At 36.5% G+C, this 22,052-nt stretch overlaps 1 protein-coding gene across 2 annotated transcripts in view; it reads left to right on the plus strand.

The window, feature by feature from the left end:
- The window catches only part of FCHSD2 (FCH and double SH3 domains 2), a 359,006-nt gene that overhangs the window by 240,702 nt on the left and 96,252 nt on the right, over positions 1–22,052 (plus strand). For both annotated transcript variants that reach the window (XM_036888620.2, XM_036888618.2), the window contains exon 9: positions 15,038–15,160. In XM_036888620.2, coding sequence (XP_036744515.2) covers positions 15,038–15,160 — 123 coding nt within the window. The remainder of the gene's footprint in view (positions 1–15,037; positions 15,161–22,052) is intronic.

Genomic DNA, 22,052 nt, shown 5'->3' on the forward strand with positions numbered 1-22,052 from the left:
CGTACCTCAGGAGGACAACACAGATTTTGCAGAAAAGCAGTATTGAATTTTCCTTTCTTGGTTTTGTAATTTACAGACAGAAACTTTGTTTCCTATTTCAGAGAGCCTGAAGTAACTCATTGCTTTTTTTTTTTATTAAGGTATGATTGATATAGACTCTTATGAAGGTTTCACATGAAAAAACAATGTGGTTACTATATTTACCCATATTATCAAGTCCCCACCCATACTCCAATGCAGTCACTGTCCATCAGTTAACTCATTGCTTTTTTAAATAAAACAACCAAGTATAAAATAAGGTGATGTGTTTTTAATTTTACTTTATGTCAATTGGCAAATTGAGCCATGTGTTAAATAAGATATTTACAATGATACAAATAAAGCTCTGTTCTTGCTTTGATTGCTTTAACTTTTAAAAATCTACTTTCTCTTTGCATCCTGGTTAAGTACCCCTAGGGCCTTTTCAGAAGAATAAACAAATGCAGGCAGTCATTGTTTTCTTCCATCACCAAAGAAGGACTGTAGAATTTCATGATTTAATTTTAAGACAGCTCATATTTACCATCATCTTGATATTTATATCCTTTACTTTTCCCAAGGACTATTTTAACATGCCCATTGCTCTCAGAAAAGAAGAGTTTGCTTTTGGTAGACTGCCTTAAGGAAGCTGAAGATATTTCAGCATAACTATGACTACAAAAAGCTATCCCTTTCCTGGATCTAAATAAGGGGGCCACTGTTTAAAGTTCTCACTTTAGGGGAAATTGCATCAAATGCTTGGAAAAATGACACATTTTCTTTCCCCTAACTCTTAATTCTTCATAATTTTCCTTTTCAAATGAGTTCCAGGGAATTTACATTTTCCTGTAAATAAATGTTCAGTGGATCATCCTAGAAGTCTAAATTTCTGAATTTGTCTTCAAGATATTCTCAGTTTTTTTTTTTTTACTAATTTGAGTATTTACTATTAAAAGTTTGAGTTCCAAACTCAACTAGTTTTAAAGACCAGATTGATCAAATGAGTAAGGAGGACAGGAGTAATATATAAGGGAGTGTGTGGTCTATAGATAATTGAAATGTACATGCATGGTGAAAGACATTTGAGTTCAACTTTTTCAAAACACCACCAGACCATTAAAAGTTTATTACTTATTGAAGATGCCATAACCATAACCATTGATAACCCCAATATGAATTTAGATACTATAGATCTCTTCCCCTAGCAATCTGTATAAAAATTTTTTTGACTATGTTTAAATGAGCTACCTACCAAATTTTTGCATAGTGGAGATCGCCAAGGAGCTTATACTACCAGATTAACTCATATTTGTATAAAGCTTGAAAGAGCACTTCTCCTGCCATTTCTGAGCACATATATGAATACTAGCTTATCACTGATTATGAAATTTGTTGCTCTCCATACAGTCTCTATATGAATTGAAGTTTGTGTGCATCTGCTCATTTGAAATTGAGCAAACAAAGAACATTCTTATACTTGGCTCATATAAATGCTAGGCAGGGCTCAGATGCATCTTCACCATGCACACCCTTGTCAACTACTATCGTTGTGACATTTATTTTTAGCTTTAAGTAGTTCTTACTTTAAATTTATAAGAAGTACATGTAGCTTTTGTATTGTATTTGTGATTCAGCTTTGAAATAAAAATTGTTTACTATAAACTTTTAGATATGCTTAATTAAAGAGAGCCAGGCATAGTGAGGCAAGCTATTGAATTATTATGTGCAGTTAATTATCTGTGTAGATCAATATATAATGGAGGTTTTTTCTTATAATGCAACTGAAAGAAATAATTTAGATAGTAGGGCTGATAAAAGCTAGTTATCACATAACCCTTTAATAAGAAGTCTTTTAATTACAAATAGCAAAGACTCAAAGTAGTTTGAGCTGCATGGATTCATCTCAGAAAACTAAACCACAGAAAGGACAAGGCAGTGCTTACTCAGGAAACACCCAATCCAGAGACCCTCTCTGTCCCTCTCCTCTGCCCCCATTCCCAGCTTCACTTTGCAAAATTTCTCCTTTCTACTTTTCTTTCTGAGTTGCTGTAAATCTCTTCTGCTGCAGATAGGCTTTCTCTACTTGATGGGAAAAATGGCCATTTCATAGGAAGAATAAGCCATTTTGCCACTAACCTGGTGGCAGAGAGCAGGGGTATGGTTTTCTTTCTTGCGTACCACCTTGGCCTGCAGATTCATCCCTGTGATCAAGAGAGCAGGATCTGTCACAGAAGAAGAGAGAAAGCCCTATATGTTTTACATTTTATGTCTTTGGACTCCACATAAAAAGGTACCACTACTAAAAAGTTCTGAAAACTACTTCATTAGGCAGTTTTGTGAAATTAGTTTCTGCTCTAGCTTGTGCAAAATTTTATTAATGTTTACATAACATCATTAGGCTTACTTCTCAGCTGTGGACTCAAGTGTGGGCTCATTCTTTTTTTAAAAAACATGTGTTAAATTGTGTTAAATTGGTGTATTATTTGTTGAGCAGATATTTAGTAAGCACCACCAGTACATCAAGCTCTGTACTTAGCACAGGATGCAGTGGTAAACAGACAGACATAATCCCTCCTTCATGGAGCTTAACAGACCCAAAGGAGAGACAGACAAACAGGCATGACCAGGGCCAGATTATGTGCTATGATTAATTACAAAGCAATATGACAATAGTGATGTCCAGAATAGATTGATTAAATGAAGATCATAATGATGAGTAAGACTTAGCCAGACCAAGGAGGAGAGGATAGAGTCAAGGAAAAGGAAAAGCCTTTGTGAAAGCACAGAGGCAAAAGAATAATTTGGGGGAAACCAAATAATGTGCACTGTAGGGAAAGAGTAATGGGGAATGGAAATGGGGGCAGTAAATGAGGAAGCTGAAGAGATAAGCCAAATCCAGATCATGATTTTTTTTTTACCTTATCCTAAATGTAATGGATAGTCTCTGAACACTGTTGAGCCGCCAAGTAACAAAATCCAATTAAAAAATATCCTCCTAGCTGCAGCATGGAAATGGGTTGGCAGGGGAGAGAGCTGGATTCAGAGTAACAGGAGATAGCTACAGTAACCCGGATGAGACAGGTACTGAGTACCGAGTACTAAGTACCAAGTGATAGAACTCTGTGTGATAAATACTGTTACAGAGGAGTTTGTACAAAGCGTTTTCAGGCTCTCTGGTTCCCAGTATTTCATTCTGTTATGGGGGTAAATTATTGGCTTTTCTAATCAAAGTCCATATAAATATTTATGTAGCCTGCCTCTACTCACAAACCATGTTGAAATGATACTACCCAGAATTGCTTTGAACTTCATTTCTTGGTGCATCACTGGTTCAAATAATTGCAGTTAACTTGAGGCAGGGGTCTGAAGCCAATCATAAGATAATTAGCCATTTCCTGTGCTTTGATTTCTAATGTTTCTTTATTTTCATACCTCCTGCATTAACTCTGTACAAATGCAAATGATGCTTCTAGGCCAGAAGGCCTTCAGCTGTCTTATTCTTACCCACCAGAAAAATTGGTACCTGTGCAGGTTAATAAATACTGTAACCTGCAAAGGTGATAATTAAAATTCACAGAATTCTGAATGTTGAATAGGGTGAAAGAAGTATTTTAAGATTAATCCCTGTCGGAAGAGACTTCCAATCACTTGGCCCACCTCCTTCCTATTGGAGCTGTATTAAGCCTTACATGGGTTACTGAAGCCAAATGAAGACTTTACTGTGTTTGGCACATGATTACTAATGCTTCACTTTCTCTTAACTGGAATATGTTGGGTGTAGCTTGCCTGTGAGCTATTTCGGTGCCTTTTTGTTGCTATATTAAAATGTAAAGTAAAACATGTATTTATTCTGTAAGTATTTTTCAGCATCTGCACTCTGCCAGGCACTGTGCCTGAGGAAGGTCCAATCCATGACTTGCAGTAATACCTGTACAATATACAGAAGATTGTGGAAGCACTGAGGTTGAGTCAGTTTTGTAAAGCTTTGGAACATGATAGGCCATTAGTTACCTGTGTTAGTGATCATTTTTACTCTTGGAGTGGGAAAGAAGGGAGTGCTGTACATTCTCGTCCATGAGAATAACTTAATTGGAAACATGAAAGTGAATGTTATTTTTCATAATGGCTCAGTGTGGTTGGGATGTAGAGTACAGTGCAGACAACAGTGTTGAGAGATATCAAAGAGAGGTAGTTTGGGACTAGATTGTAAAGGACTTAAATACCAACTAAAAATCTTGACCTTTCAGAATATACAGTGGGAGCCATTGAAAAGAAAATGTTGTAGCTTCAGCTTTTTTTCCCTAATCCAATATTCAGGTTTTCTTGTTACTTTTTTAATGGAAAATTTCCAACATAACACTGAAGTAAAAAGAGTAGTATTGTAACCCCCAGGTATTTATTACCCAGCTTTAACAATTATCAATATGTGGCCAATCCATTGAAGATTTTTAACATTGTGCTACTTCCATTACCTATTTAATCTTCACAATGCCCCATGGAGTATGTGGTATTCCAGCTTTCCCTAATTACAAGTTAGAAAACCTTCAAAATGATGAAGTTTTCTCATAAAAGATAATGGGGTTTCTAACCCATATCTAACTTACTTCAGAACTCAACCCAGGTTCTTTCCTGTGCTGCCTCTATAATTCTGGAGTATGATTTTCTGTTTAAAACAGCTACTGATCTTCCTACATGGTATATTGGTGCTGTTGACCTTATTCAGGATGACAGATTTCTCTGCCTCACCCCACTCTGTTTCTACAGGGTCACGAGGATCTGAGTCTATACAAATGCCAACCTAATCAGCTAAAATGCATGTTTAGTCCTGTGTTTCTCAAAGTATGTTCCCCAGATGAGCAGTAAATTATTAGGAAGTATAAATTTTCATGTCCCACCCTCAACCTATTGAATCAGAAATTTGGGGAACTGGAGCTGATGACACCTATATTGCCATTTTGTGTATTTAAATAAAATGCTGTAGTGGTTTCCTACAAACACAAGGTTATAACCATCTACCAACAGTGTTTCTAAGGCAAAAACCTCATGTCAGAAGAAGTTATGTTTCCTTTTTAAAATTTCATGAAAAGCATATCCTAAGGAAGGAATTTTTATTCAGATCTCACTCTGATCTGAATAAAAAACCAGCAATCTCACTGGGGATATTACATAACTGCATGGAAAGGAATCTTAAGGAATTTGCACTGACTATATTTAAAATGCTTGATGGTGCCATCTAGTGGTTTAAGCTCTATAGAATGTACAGCTTTATTACCCAATGCTCTGAGGACAGAATTTGTGTATTTTTTAAAAATTAGTTTCATAGTAAAAGTTTGATGAAATAGCCAAACATAATATATAAAAATAATTTATTATATGACCTCCATGAAAGATTCTTAAATATGACACCAAAACATGAGCAACAAAAGAAAAAATAGCTAAATTAGATTTCATCAAAAGTTGAAATGTCTATGTTTCAAGGACACCATCGAATCGAGAAAGTGAAGAGAGCCTACAAAATAGAGGAATATATTTGAAAATCATATGCCTAATGAAGCATTTATATCCAAATATATAAATATATAAATAGTATCCAATATATAAAGAACTCTTATAACTCAACAACAGAAAAACAAACAACCCAATTTAAAAATGAGTGATGGACTTGAATAGACATTTCTCTGAAGAAAATATACAAATGGCCAATAAGCACATGAAAAGACAATCATTAGTTACTAAGGAAATGCAAATCAAAATCAAAATGACATACCACTAGTCTGGCTTGAATAATTTTTTTAAAAACAAGAAATAAACTAACAAGTGCTGATGATGTGGAGAAATTTTTAATCTTCATACATTACTGGTGGGGATGTAAAATGGTGCAGCCATTGTGGAAAACAGTTGACAGTTCCTCCAACAGTTAAGACATAGGATTACCATAGGATCCAGCAATTCCACTACTATATATATACCCAAGAGAACTGGAAATAGGTGTTCAAACAAAAACTTGTACACAAATGTTAATAGCAACATTACCCATAATAGCCAAAATGTTGAAATGATCCAAATGTCCATCAGCTAATGAATGGATAAGTAAAATGTGGTATAGCCACACAATGAAGTATTATTCAGCCATAAAAAGAAATGAAGTACTAATACTAATAAGTTGATGAACCTTGAAAGCATTATTCTAAGTGACACAGGCAGGCACAAAAGGCCACATATTAGATGATTCCGTTTACATAAAATGTCCTGAATAGGCAAGTCCATAGAGAGAGACTGGTACATTAGTGCTTGCCAGAGGCCCTGGGAAGAAAGGAATGGGAGTAACCACTTAATGGGCATAGGATTTCTTTTTGGAGCAATGTAAATTTCCTGGAATTAGATAGTAATGATGGTTGTGCAACATTGTGAATGTACTAAAAGCTGCTCAATTCTGTACTTTAAAATAGTTAAAATGGTGGCTTTTATGTTGTCTGAATTTTACTTCGATATTTAAGAAAATCTCCATTGATTGGCAAGATTCCAGCACCTTTTTTGATTATTATTATTATAGATATATTTTTCCCACAGTTGTTTCTAGTATACATATATATATATATATATATATATATGTGTGTGTATACTGTTTGATCTATTTTTTTACCTAAAATTATTTGATACATGTTTTTCCATTCATATAGTAATACAGTTTTCATTTTGGTGGCACACATATGTTAGTCATTATATACATCATAGCTTAATTATTTCTCAGATGTTTGGTGGTTTTCTCTTTTCTTTTTTTTTTTTTTTAAGAGTCCTGCTGTAAATGCTTAATAACAGTAAGAATGTTTAAAACTTCATAGACATTACATTGGTGTTTCTTCCCTAAAACAGGATTTCTGAGCCACTTTTTTTTCTATTTCTGTTTTTTCTTTGCTCTACAGTAACAATATACTAATATTTAACCCTACCAATAATGGAAGAGGAAAAATGGAGATTAATGTTTGTCTATCCTGTTCCAGGCACTGTGTCTGCATTCTTTCACTTCCATAATTTCATTCAACTCCCACACCTGCTGTGTTATAAAGTGACTACAGAAGTTGACACAGCTAAGAAGCAAACAAGCAAAGATCAGAACCCAATCATTTTGTCTCCAAGTGTTGTCCTGTTCCCACAGCTTGATTTTTTTTTTTTTTAATAATTATTTTTTATTGAAGGGTAGTTGACGCACAGTATTACATTACATTAGTTTCAAGCGTACAACACAGTGGTAGAACATTTATATACATAATTCTAGGTTCCAGCTATCACCCTACCAAGCTGTTACAATATCTTGACTATATTCCTTATGCTATACATTACATCCCGGTTACTTATTTATTTTACCATTGGAAGTCTATCCTTTTTTTTTTTTTTTTGTGAGGGCATCTCTCATATTTATTGATCAAATGGTTGTTAACAACAATAAAATTCTGTATAGGGGAGTCAATGCTCAATGCACAATCATTAATCCACCCCAAGCCTAATTTTCGTCAGTCTCCAATCTTCTGAGGCATAACAAACAAGTTCTTACATGGAGAACAAATTCTTACATAATGAATAAGTTACATAGTGAACAGTACAAGGGCAGTCATCACAGAAACTTTCGGTTTTGCTCATGCATTATGAACTCTAAACAGTCAGTTCAAATATGAATACTCATTTGGTTTTTATACTTGATTTATATGTGGATACCACATTTCTCTCTTTATTATTATTATTTTTAATAAAATGCTGAAGTGGTAGGTAGATACAAGATAAAGGTAGAAAACATAGTTTAGTGTTGTAAGAGAGCAAATGTAGATGATCAGATGTGTGCCTGTAGACTATGTGTTAATCCAAGCTAGACCAGGGCAATAAAACATCCACGGATGCAGAAGATTTCTCTCAGAACAGGGGGGGTGAGGTTCTAAGCCTCACCTCTGTTGATCCCCAATTTCTCACCTGATGGCCCCCCTGCGACTGTGCCTGTCTTAGGTTGTTCCTCCCTTGAGGAATCTTACCCGTCTCTGGCTAACCAGTCATCTTCCGGGGCCATACAGGGAAATGTGAAGTTGGTAAGTGAGAGGGAAGCCTTATTGTTTGAAAAGGTTAGCTTTTTACTTCTTTGCATATTTATGCCCTGTGGCTTCTATGCCCAGCATTTGTCTTGAGGTGTCTTTAACACTTGGAGGAGTTATGATACTCGGTAAATTTGATATGAGGCACGAATTCTATTTAAGGGTTGTAATTAGGAAGGAAGAAGAAAAGCTATAGAAGTAGCAGGCGGAAGAAAACATGGGAAGATTGATTATTTCTTTGACATATCTTCTTGTAGAGTAACTTCAGCATATATAGGTTTTAAGCTACTACTTAAATTGCGCACACACATTAACATAATAGGAGTATAGTTACATAACCAAAGCATATCTGTAATTACCAGCCATCTCCAGTGAAACCAAGAAAACCATTAAGGCACTTAGGCATTTGTGAAAACTTATCTATGATATGGTGGATATTGTCCAACTGAACTTGAACAGTCTGAGAGAAATCAGACAAATTAAAACAACCCATTCCTGGGGACTGTTCACATGCCATATGTTCTTTTAACAGTAAATAGTCTGTAGTTGTAAGATTTTGGAGCGCTACAATTTGCACTTCTCCAAATTCTTGGTTGAGGTCCAACAGTATAGATCCAGTCAAATTAGTTGTTTTACTGTATGCACAGGCCAGCTTAGATATCTCCTTCCTCATTCCCATGGCAAGTCCAGGAACCGGTGGGATGAGTGCATCTACAGCTGTAGCAGTGCGTGGATCTTTGTTGGGGTTTTTTGATGATCATCTTCTGGCATGAGTCTTCCAGAGAGTGCAGATGTTGGAAGTTCTTTTTCATATCGTATCTAAGTTCATTTTCGGGGTAGCCCAATTAGGCTTTGATCCTCTGTTAGTCCATTCTTGAGTTCTGTGATTCTGCTGCTGTTTTGTTCCTTCAGTCTTTCCTTTGTTCCTATATTCCACAGATAAGTGAAATCATCTGGTATTTCTCCCTCTCCGCTTGGCTTGTTTCACTGAGCATAATACCCTCCAGCTCCATCCATGTTGCTGCAAATGATTGGATTTGCCCTTTTCTCATGGCTGAGTAGTATTCCATTGTGTATATGTACCACATCTTCTTTATCCATTCATCTATTGATGGACATTTAGGTTGCTTCCAATTCTTGGCTATTGTAAATAGTGCTGTGATAAACATAGGGGTGCATCTGTCTTTCTCAAACTTGATTGCTGCGTTCTTAGGGTAAATTCCCAGGAGTGCAATTCCTGGGTCAAATGGTAAGTCTGTTTTGAGCATTTTGATATACCTCCATACTGCTTTCCACAATGGTTGAACTAACTTACATTCCCACCAGCAGTGTAGGAGGGTTCCCCTTTCTCCACAGCCTCGCCAACATTTGTTGTTGTTTGTCTTTTGGATGGCAGCCATCCTTACTGGTGTGAGGTGATACCTCATTGTAGTTTTAATTTGCATTTCTCTGATAATTAGCGATGTGGAGCATCTTTTCATGTGTCTGTTGGCCATCTGTATTTCTTTTTTGGAGAACTGTCTGTTCAGTTCCTCTGCCCATTTTTTAATTGGGTTATTTGTTTTTTGTTTGTTGAGGCGTGTGAGCTCCTTATATATTCTGGACGTCAAGCCTTTATCGGATGTGTCATTTTCAAATATATTCTCCCATACTGTAGGGATCCTTCTTGTTCTATTGATGGTGTCTTTTGCTGTACAGAAGCTTTTCAGCTTAATATAGTCCCACTTACTCATTTTTGCTGTTGTTTTCCTTGCCCGGGGAGATATGTTCAAGAAGAGGTCACTCATGTTTATGTCTAAGAGGTTTTCGCCTATGTTTTCTTCCAAGAGTTTAATGGTTTCATGGCTTACATTCAGGTCTTTGATCCATTTTGAGTTTACTTTTGTATATGGGGTTAGACAATGGTCCAGTTTCATTCTCCTACATGTAGCTGTCCAGTTTTGCCAGCACCACCTGTTGAAGAGACTGTCATTTCGCCATTGTATGTCCATGGCTCCTTTATCAAATATTAATTGACCATATATGTCTGGGTTAATGTCTGGATTCTCTAGTCTGTTCCATTGGTCTGTGGCTCTGCTCTTGTGCCAGTACCAAATTGTCTTGATTACTATGGCTTTATAGTAGAGCTTGAAGTTGGGGAGTGAGATCCCCCCTACTTTATTCTTCTTTCTCAGGATTGCTTTGGCTATTCGGGGTCTTTGGTGTTTCCATATGAATTTTTGAATTATTTGTTCCAGTTCATTGAAGAACGTTGCTGGTAGTTTCATAGGGATTGCATCAAATCTGTATATTGCTTTGGGCAGGATGGCCATTTTAACGATATTAATTCTTCCTAGCCATGAGCATGGGATGAGTTTCCATCTGTTAGTGTCCCCTTTAATTTCTCTTAAGAGTGACTTGTAGTTTTCAGAGTATAAGTCTTTCACTTCTTTGGTTAGGTTTATTCCTAGGTATTTTATTTTTTTTGATGCAATTGTGAATGGAGTTGTTTTCCTGATTTCTCTTTCTGTTGGTTCATTGTTAGTATATAGGAGAGCCACAGATTTCTGTGTGTTGATTTTGTATCCTGCAACTTTGCTGTATTCCGATATCAGTTCTAGTAGTTTTGGGGTGGAGTCTTTAGGGTTTTTTATGTACAGTATCATGTCATCTGCAAATAGTGACAGTTTAACTTCTTCTTTACCAATCTGGATTCCTTGTATTTCTTTATTTTGTCTGATTGCCGTGGCTAGGACCTCCAGTACTATGTTAAATAACAGTGGAGAGAGTGGGCATCCCTGTCTAGTTCCCGATCTCAGAGGAAATGCTTTCAGCTTCTCGCCGTTCAATATAATGTTGGCTGTGGGTTTATCATAGATGGCCTTTATTATGTTGAGGTACTTGCCCTCTATTCCCATTTTGCTGAGAGTTTTTAACATGAATGGATGTTGAACTTTGTCAAATGCTTTTTCAGCATCTATGGAGATGATCATGTGGTTTTTGTCTTTCTTTTTGTTGATGTGGTGGATGATGTTGATGGACTTTCGAATGTTGTACCATCCTTGCATCCCTGGGATGAATCCCACTTGGTCATGGTGTATGATCCTTTTGATGTATTTTTGAATTCGGTTTGCTAATATTTTGTTGAGTATTTTTGCATCTACGTTCATCAGGGATATTGGTCTGTAGTTTTCTTTTTTGTTGGGGTCTTTGCCTGGTTTTGGTATTAGGGTGATGTTAGCTTCATAGAATGAGTTTGGGAGTATCCCCTCCTCCTCTATTTTTTGGAAAACTTTAAGGAGAATGGGTATTATGTCTTCCCTGTATGTCTGATAAAATTCCGAGGTAAATCCATCTGGCCCGGGGGTTTTGTTCTTTGGTAGTTTTTTGATTACCGCTTCAATTTCGTTACTGGTAATTGGTCTGTTTAGATTTTCTGTTTCTTCCTGGGTCAATCTTGGAAGGTTATATTTTTCTAGGAAGGGGTCCGTCGTGATTTTTCCTTTCTCGTTTCTGATACTGTTGATTTGTGTTGACTCTCTTTTCTTCTTAATAAGTCTGGCTAGAGGCTTATCTATTTTGTTTATTTTCTCGAAGAACCAGCTCTTGGTTTCATTGATTTTTGCTATTGTTTTATTCTTCTCAATTTTATTTATTTCTTCTCTGATCTTTATTATGTCCCTCCTTCTGCTGACCTTAGGCCTCATCTGTTCTTCTTTTTCCAATTTTGATAATTGTGACATTAGACCATTCATTTGGGATTGCTCTTCCTTTTTTAAATATGCTTGGATTGCTATATACTTTCCTCTTAAGACTGCTTTTGCTGCGTCCCACAGAAGTTGGGGCTTAGTGTTGTTGTTGTCATTTGTTTCCATATATTGCTGGATCTCCATTTTGATTTGGTCATTGATCCATTGATTATTTAGGAGCGTGTTGTTAAGCCTCCATGTGTTTGTGAGCCTCTTTGCTTTCTTTGTACAGTTTATTTCTAGTTTTATGCCTTTGTGGTCTGAAAAGTTGGTTGGTAGGATTTCAATCTTTTGGAATTTACTGAGTCTCTTTTTGTCGCCTAGTATGTGGTCTATTCTGGAGAATGTTCCATGTGCACTTGAGAAGAATGTATATTCTGTTGCTTTTGGATGTAGAGTTCTATAGATGTCTATTAGGTCCATCTGCTCTACTGTGTTGTTCAGTGCTTCCGTGTCCTTACTTATTTTCTGCCCAGTGGATCTATCCTTTGGGGTGAGTGGTGTGTTGAAGTCTCCTAGAATGAATGCATTGCAGTCTATATCCCCCTTTAGTTCTGTTAGTATTTGTTTCACATATGCTGGTGCTCCTGTGTTGGGTGCATATATATTTAGAATGGTTATATCCTCTTGTTGGACTGAGCCCTTTATCATTACGTAGTGTCCTTCTTTATCTCTTGTTACTTTCTTTGTTTTGAAGTCTATTTTGTCTGATATTAGTACTGCAACCCCTGCTTTCTTCTCACTGTTGTTTGCTTGAAATATGTTTTTCCATCCCTTGACTTTTAGTCTGTACATGTCTTTGGGTTTGAGGTGAGTTTCTTGTAAGCAGCATATAGATGGGTCTTGCTTTTTTATCCATTCTGTTACTCTGTGTCTTTTGATTGGTGCATTCAACCCATTAACATTTAGGGTGACTATTGAAAGATATGTACTTATTGCCATTGCAGGCTTTAAATTCGTGGTTACCAAAGGTTCAAGGTTAGCCTCTTTAGTATCTTACTGCCTAACTTAGCTCGCTTATTGAGCTGTTATATACACTGTCTGGAGATTCTTTTCTTCTCTCCCTTCTTGTTCCTCCTCCTCGATTCTTCATATGTTGGGTGTTTTTGTGCTGTGCTCTTTCTAGGAGTGCTCCCATCTAGAGCAGTCCCTGTAAGATGTTCTGTAGAGGTGGTTTGTGGAAAGCAAATTCCCTCAGCTTTTGTTTGTCTGGGAATTGTTTAATCCCACTGTCATATTTGAATGATAGTCGTGCTGGATACAGTATCCTTGGTTCAAGGCCCTTCTGTTTCATTGTATTAAATATATCATGCCATTCTCTTCTGGCCTGTAGGGTTTCTGTTGAGAAATCTGACGTTAGCCTGATGGGTTTCCCTTTATAGGTGACCTTTTTCTCTCTAGCTGCCTTTAACACTCTTTCCTTGTCCTTGATCTTTGCCATTTTAATTATTATGTGTCTTGGTGTTGTCCTCCTTGGATCCTTTCTGTTGGGGGTTCTGTGTATTTCCGTGGTCTGTTCGATTACTTCCTCCCCCAGTGTGGGGAAGTTTTCAGCAATTATTTCTTCTAAGATACTTTCCATCTCTTTGCCTCTCTCTTCTTCTTCTGGGACGCCTATAATACGGATATTGTTCCTTTTGGATTGGTCACACAGTTCTCTTAATATTGTTTCATTCCTGGAGATCCTTTTGTCTCTCTCTATGTCAGCTTCTATGCGTTCCTGTTCTCTGATTTCAATTCCATCAATGGCCTCTTGCATTGTATCCATTCTGCTTATAAACCCTTCCAGAGTTTGTTTCATTTCTGCGATATCCTTTCTGGCATCTGTGATCTCCTTCCGGACTTCATCCCATTTCTCTTGCGTATTTCTCTGCATCTCTGTCAGCATGTTTATGATTCTTATTTTGAATTCTTTTTCAGGGAGACTGGTTAGGTCTGTCTCCTTCTCTGGTGTTGTCTCTGTGATCTTTGTCTGCCTGTAGCTTTGCCTTTTCATGGTGATAGGAATAGTTTGCAGAGCTGGGACGAGTGACAGCTGGAAGGACTTCCTTTCTTGTTGGTTTGTGGCCCTCCTCTCCTGGGAGAACAGCGGCCTCTAGTGGCTTGTCCTGCGCAGCTGCGCGCAGACAGGGTTTCTGCTTCCTGCCCGGCTGCTATGGAGTTAATCTCCGCTGTTGCTGTGGGCGTGGCCTGGCTCGGGCAGCTGCTCCAAAATGGTGGAGTCGTGTTGGAGCAGGAGCTGCTGGGAGGCTATTTATCTCCGTAAGGGGCCTCCCTGCTCCCTGCAGCCCAGGGGTTAGGGTGCCCAGAGATCCCGGATTCCCTACCTCTGGATTAAGTGACCCGCCCTGCCCCTTTAAGACTTCCAAAAAGCACCCGCCAAAACAAAACAACGCCCACCAAAAAAAAAAGAAAAAAAATTTTTTTTAATTAAAAAAAAAAAAAGGTGGTCGTTCGTTTTTCTTTATTCTGCGGTGCCAGCCTCAGACCTCTGCTCACCGGTCTTTCTGCCCTGTTTCCCTAGTATTGGGGTCCCTATCCCTTTAAGACTTCCAAAAAGCGCTCGCCAAAACAAAACAGCAAAAAAGCAAAAAGAAATGGTCGTGCGCTTTTCTTATGCCCTCTGGCGCCCAGCCTCCAGTGCCTGCTCACTGTTCTTGCTGCCCTGTTTTCCTAGTATCGAGCGCCCTGCACTCTGGCCCGGATGGCTGGGGCTGGGTGTTCGGCAGTCCTGGGCTCCGTCTCCCTCCCGCTCTGCCTGCTCTTCTCCCGCCGGGAGCTGGGGGGAGGGGCGCTCGGCTCCCGCGGGGCTGGGGCTTGTATCTTACCCCCTTCGCGAGGCGCTGGGTTCTCTCAGGTGCGGATGTGGTCTGGATATTGTCCTGTGTCCTCTGGTCTTTATTCTAGGAAGGGTTGTCTTTGTTATATTTTCATAGATATATGTTGTTTTGGGAGGAGATTTCCGCTGCTCTACTCACGCCGCCATCTTCCCTGCCTCTCTCCCCACAGCTTGATTTTATCTTTTTTAGTTCCTATTTATTAGTTTCAACATTTCTCCAAGTGATTGTTTACTGTTTATATTTACAAAACAATCTGTATTTTTTGTCCACTTATTATTAATATATTTTAAACTGAACTTACCTTGTAGACAGTTGGCATAATGTGTCAGTCTTATCATAATTTTTTTTGCTTTTGTTTACTCATCTTATACAGGCTCTTGATGGAAATGTATATGATCATCTGAAGGATTATTTAATAGCCTTCAGCCGAACTGAACTAGAGACATGCCAAGCTGTGCAGAACACGTTCCAGTTTTTATTAGAAACTTCCAGCAAGGTAAATTATCTTTAGTGCATAATGTAATGTTTTCTATTTTAGAATTTTAAATGTTTTTTGCATACAAACAAATGAAGGTACTAGTGGCATTAGAAGTATGCTTTATAGGACAAATTTGCTGATAACAGTATTCCTTCTAATGAAGTGAGATTGTTCTGTTCTCATTGATGAGTTGGCACAAGAGGTGAAAAGGGAGGTGATCATACAGGCTAGCTCAGTACATCAGTTCATTGCCATGTATGTTGCTTTTGAGAAGCGTGGTTTAAATAGCTTTATTTTCCACTCAAATTTTGAATGATCTCAGCTCATTCATGAGGAAACAGCAAGGTCATGTGTCAGTGCAAAGACTGATGAAGGGGCACAAAGGTGAAAAGTAGCACTTAATAATCAATAAAGAAATGAATGCTATAATATCTTGTTTTTTAAAAATTCTTCTGTATGCTATCTTTTTGATAGTAATATTCTCATTCAAAAGTGTTGAGAGCCATCAACTTTGCTGGCATGTCACACTGTATACAGAGAAAATAAATGAAATCCCTTTTTTCAAGATTTGACAGATTGAAATATTTGCAGTAGAAACTGTCCTTTGGAGGATAAGTGGTTCTTGTGATTTGTTAATGTTATTTTATTTTCTTTCTGATAAATTAAGTGTATAGTAAATATTTCCTGACTGAACACGTGCATTTGTAAAAATATATTTGTTTTATAACTGCTATTTTAAAAGAGCCAGTTCAACTCTCTTTTTTGGTAGGGAGAGCAGTAACTGGCTAATACCTTAAGAAATTGTTGGCAAAGGAATCAAGATATCCATCTCAAAAGACAATATCCAAAGACAGGAGAGAAAAGTGGCACACACACCTTTCTTCCTGAGTGCTTCCTTATGTATTTATTCTTGTATTAGTATGCCATAGCCCCAATTCTGTTTTTACAAGAACATTTAAAATGTTAAGTTGACAGGGAAATACAAAAATCATAGTCTAGTGCTTTGAAATCCTGTCATACTTCTATTTTTCTATATTTTTATTCCCCAGGATCCAATTAAAGATACAAAAGAATTAATGTAAAGAAAGAAGGATGGATGGATGGATAGATGGATAGTTATGGAAAAGCAAATGTAGAAAATGTTAAATGAAGAATCTAGGTAGTGGGTATATTTTCCATACAATTCTTTTTAGTTTAATGTATATGTATTTGAAATTTTCCATTAAGAGAATGTTGGGAAGAAGTGTAAATAAAAACATCTTGGCTTTGTTCCTCTCATTAGTGTTCAAATTCTTTATATTTATTGGTCCACTTAGGTTTTCTGCTCCTTTTTTAGTACATTTTGATCACTCACACTTTCCTAGATAGTCCATTTCATTGATCAAATTTGATAGCATAAATTTACATATAAACTTGTTTGGCTGTATAGTTATCTCTGTTTTTATTTCTAATGCTTTCTCTCATTTTGATCAGACTTATCAGTCTATTTTTATTAATCTTTTCCAAGAGCCAGCTTTTCTGCTTCTCAATGATGTTTTCTGTCTCCTTAATTTTTGCCTTAAATTCATTGTTTTTTTCTACATTATTGCAGTTTATGTTATTTCTTTTCAGGTTTCTTTTTCTATTAGACCCTATATTTTCAATCTTCCTTGTTTTCAAGTAAACCCATTTAAAGCTAAAAAATTTCTTTTTCTAGTTTAACTGCATTCAGTAATAAGTAGGGCATTTTTGTTTTTTCCACAGTTGTTCCCTTTGTTAACCCATCAATTATTCAGAAGTGAATTTTTTCCATTCAGTGGAAGTGTGTAGTGGGTAACATTTTTCATTTCTAGTTTTATTAGAAATTATATTTTGTTTTTATTTTATTCTGGTGTGAGAGATTGTTGTCTGATAAAATTCTTTGAAACTCTTTTTCTGAGGATAAGTTAGATTGGATCCCTACCTTTAGTTTATAAGTCAGGTAAATGTATAGTCTTGAAATATAGCTAGTATTTTGCACAGCACTTAGTTTACTGGGAACTATAAGCACATCCTCTGCAATTGGGATTATCATGCTTGTTGTAGAGAAGGGAAACAGACTCAGGGAGTTTCTGTGGTTTGCCTGAGGTTACACACTCACACACAGTGTTTTCCATGGTCTCCTGCTATACTACATTATCTCTTAGCTTATATTATTTCTGTAGAAAACAAATTAAAAATGTATAAACTGATTTGGACTCACAAAGAGAAAAGCTTTCATTTTTCTGTGCATTCACTCATGAGTATCTTGCTCCCCAGGGATGAGGAATAAATGAGATGCTCTTGTGTTTAGATTGAAAGAATGATGTAACTAGGAGATGTGCCCTTTGTTCCATGTACCACAGGTGCTCACCTGCAAGTTTTATGTCATGTGCTTTTCTGTTTCAAAGAGCTTGTTATACTGCTGAAAGCAACCCAGTGATCTTATAACCCAAAAAGAAGTTTGACACTCTGGTTTTTTATGCTACACCATTATTACTTTGTCTCTTGGTGGGGGAAATCCACTTTTTCCCACATGTCTAAGTTGTAACTGTACATATTCTCAGATATTTTGGGGGTCATCCATACTGACATACTGTAAATATTCCAATGCTTTCAATAGCTTTCATTCCCTGAAGGGTAACAGCTGGCCCCAGGAGCTTTTGTTTAATTTTAATTTTTTATGAAGCTTGATTTTCTCCTTAATATTTTATGAAATGCTTTGTATATGTAACTGAAGCAGATGTTGTCATAGATATTTTCCCTAGGATAGTAACTCCAAAGGTAGTTCTGGTGGCCTTTTTAGTTTGTTTGTGCATACTTGCTTTCTGTCTGCATAAGGAAGTTCCTGTTGATTAATAATGTAGTTCTTTTTTTTTTTTTTTGATTGATAAATGGTCTTATTTTAGTTTCAGGTATACAACACAGTGGTTCAACAGTTATCCATATTATTAAGTCCTCACCCCCACTAGTACAGCTACTGTCTGTCAAATTAGGAAGATGTTACAGAATCATTGACTATATTCTCCATGCTGTACTAATGTCCCCATGACCAACTTATATTATGACTGAGAAATTTTGTGCCCCTTTATCTCCCTCACCCACCCACCCCAGCTCCTCCCCCAAGATAACCACCAGTCTATGAGTTGACATCTGTTTTGTTCCTTCTGTTTTGCTTTGTATTTATAGTCCACAAATAAGTGAAATCATATGGTATTTGTCTTTCTCTGCTTGACTGACTTCACTTAGCATAATAACCTCTAGGTCCATCCATGTTGTTGCAAATGGCAGGATTTCTTTTCTTTTTATGGCTGAATAATACTCCACTGTGTGTATGTATTACATCTCCTTTATTCATCTGTTGATGGACATTTAAGTTGCTTCCATATCTTGGCTATTATAAATAATGCAGCAATAAACATAGGGATGTATATTGCTTTTGAATCAGGGATTTTGTTTTCTTTGGGTAAATTCCTAGAAATGGAATTGGTGGGACAAATAGTATTTCTATTTTTAGTTTTTTGAGGAACCATACTGCTTTCCACCATCATTGAACCAGTTCACATTTCTACCAACAGTGTTAGAAGGTCCCTTTTCTCTGCATCCTTGCCAACACTTGTTATTTCTTGTCTTTTGGGAAGTGGCCATTCTTACTAGTGTGAGGTGATATCTCATTTTGATTAATAATATAGCTCTTTTAACTATTCAGAAGATAAAGATGTTATTCTATATTTCTTTGGAAGTTAAATTGTCTAGTATTGCCATTCTTAAAATCTTGAAGACTAAACAAAAAAAAACTTATTTAAAAAAACACATGATAATCTCAAAAGACACAGGAAAAGTGCACATGACAAAATTCAACATACTTTTATACTAAAAATACTCAGCAAATTGGAAATGGATTGGAACTTCCTTAAAATGACAACAGGCAGTTATGAAAAACTTACATTATGAAAATAATTCCAACTACAACAGCATCTGAAGAATAAAATACCTAGGAATAAATTTAACCAAGGAAGTGAAAGACTTATACATTGCAAACTATAAATTATTGCTGAAAAAAATTTAAAGGAGATCTAAATAAATAGAATTAATAAATGATTATGGATTGGAAGATTCCATATCACTAATATTGGCAATATTCCCCCAAACAATCTACAGATTCAATGCAATCCCTATCAAAATTCCAATGACCTTTTTTGCAGAAATGGAAAAGCCAATCCTCAAATTCATATGGAACTACAAGGGACCCTAAATAGCCAGAACAACACAGAAAAGGAAAATCAAAGTTGGAAGACTCACACATCCCAATTTTAAAACTTACTGCAGTTATAGTAATCAAAATAGTGTGGTACTGGCATAAGGACAGACATATAGACCAATTAAATAGAACTGAGCCCAAAAAAAGACTCAAATATGTATGTCCAATTTATTTCGGACACAGTTGCAAGGCCATTTGATGGAGAAAGAATAGTCTCTTCAACAAAAGGTGCTAGAACAACAGGATAACCATGTGGAAAAGAATGAAGTTGAACTCCTGCCTCACTCCATTTACAAAACTAACCCCAAATAAATCAATGACCTAAAACTATTAAAGTATAGAAGAAAACATAGAGGTAAATCTTTATGAGCTTGGATTTAGCAATATTCTTAGATTTGACATTAAAGTACAACCAACAAAAGAAAAAATAGATAATTGGGTTTCATAAAATTAAAAACTTTTGTGCATTAAAAAATGTATCAAGAATGTAAAAAAGACAACTCACAAAATAGGAGAAAGTATTTACAAATCATGTGTCTGGTAAGTATTTATTATCTAAGATATATAAAGAACTCTTACATCTCAACAACAAAAGGACAAATGATCTCATTTAAAAATGAGCAAACAACTTGAGTAGACATTTCTGCAAAGAAAATATAGAAATGGCCAATAAGCACATGAAAAGTTGCTCATCATCATTAATCATTAGAGAAATGCAAGTGAAAACCACTGTGAAACACCACTTCCTACCCACTAGGATGGCTTTAATAATTTTATGAAACTAAACACATACAGAAAATAAGTGTTGGCAAGAATATGGAGAAATTAGAACCCTTCATACATTATTAATAGGAATGTAAAATTGTACAGCCACTGTGGAAGACAGTTTCACATTTCCTCAAAAAGTGAAACAGAGTTACCATATAATTTGGCACCTTCACTTCAAAAGAACTGATAACAAGTGTTCAAAGAAAAATTTGTACCTCAGTGTTTATGGAAGTGTTATTCATTATAGTTAATAAGTAGAAATAACCTAAATGTCTATCAACTAATAATTGGATAAATAAAAGATGGTATATCCGTACAATGAAATATTATTCATCCCTAAAAAGGAATGAACTGCTGATACCTCATACAACATGCATTCCACAGAATGAAAAGCATAAATAGCTTTAACCTTATAAAAAGAATCTGTTAGGGGCTGAATTATATCCCCTTAAACTTCATATGTTGAAGTGCTAAACCCCTATTACCTCAGAATGTGACTGTATTTGAAGATAGGGCCTTTACAGAGGCTATCAAGGTAAAGTGAGGTCAAATTCTTGGGTTCTAATCCAATATAACTAGTGTCCTTAGAAGAGTAGATTAGGACAAACAGTCACAGAGGAAAAGCATTTGAAAACACCAGAAAAAAAAGGCCATCTATAAGCCAAGGAAAGAGGCCCTTAGAAGAAACCAGTCCTGCTAACAGCTTAATCTTAGACTTCTATCCTCTAGAACCGTGAGGAAATAAATTTTTGTTGTTCAAGCTCCCCAGTCTGTGATACATTGCTATAGCCGCCCTAGGAAATGAATACAGATACTTATCCTCATTATTAAAGAAATGGAAATTAAAACCAGTGTGAGATTCTATCTTACATCTATGAGGTTGAAAGAATTAAGATGAACAGGAATGAGTGCTGGTGAGAATATGGATTAACAGAAACTCATACACTGCCCTGGGGGATACAAATTGGTATATCCAGTCTGAAAACACTTGGCTTTATCTAACCAATTTAAAACTGGACTTAGTTATGACCCAGAAGCACTCTTAGGAATATATCCTAGAGAAACTCTTGCACATGTATACCAAGATGTTCATAGTAACTTTCTTTATAACCATTGAGAAAGCCAGAAACAACCCAACTGTCCACTGACAGTAGGATGAATACAGCAGGAAAAAGGAAAGATCTGCAGGTACAAGCATTAATATGGATGAGACTCACAAATATAATGTTGAGTAAAAATAGCAGGTTGCAAAAGAATACACGCACTAAGGTGCCATTTATACAGAGGTCAAAAATCATCCAAGAAAACAGTATCATTTTGAGATATAGCATATGTAGTAACACTATTTAAGGGGGAAAAAAAGGAGAATGGTAAAATTTAGTAGGGTGGTTACCTCTAGGGTATGCATTCTCAGAAGGGGTGATGTTCCCCAAGGAGTAAGAATTGCTTCTGGATATTGGGGCTAGGGGGATATAGATATTACAATGAGCCACAGGATGTGAACATGTATACAGTACATTTGTGGTATTAGATTTTAATCAAAAAGGGCTTACTAGGGGGAAAAAATGTCTAAAGAGACTCCCAGGGTTGGAAGTGAGGGTGACAACATTAAAAAAAAAAAAGTTTGAGAAATGCTACTGTAGAAGAAAGGAAGGTGGAAATACATAAGAAGAGGGTTTACAGGTTGACAAAATATTTGTAATGTTTTATTTAATCTTGGGGTGGAAGCACAGGTATTCTTTAACAAATGTTGAATGTTACTTTAGGCAGAGTCACTGTGCTAGGTGCTGAAAGCTGTATCAGTAATGAGATTTAAGGACCAATCTCACTTGTGACAAGGAATGAGAAGAGCAGGAAAGGACTGGAGGGAAGGATTACAAAGGA

The sequence above is a fragment of the Manis pentadactyla genome, chromosome 9, assembly GCF_030020395.1.
Source record: "Manis pentadactyla isolate mManPen7 chromosome 9, mManPen7.hap1, whole genome shotgun sequence".
NCBI classification, from domain to species: domain Eukaryota; kingdom Metazoa; phylum Chordata; class Mammalia; order Pholidota; family Manidae; genus Manis; species Manis pentadactyla.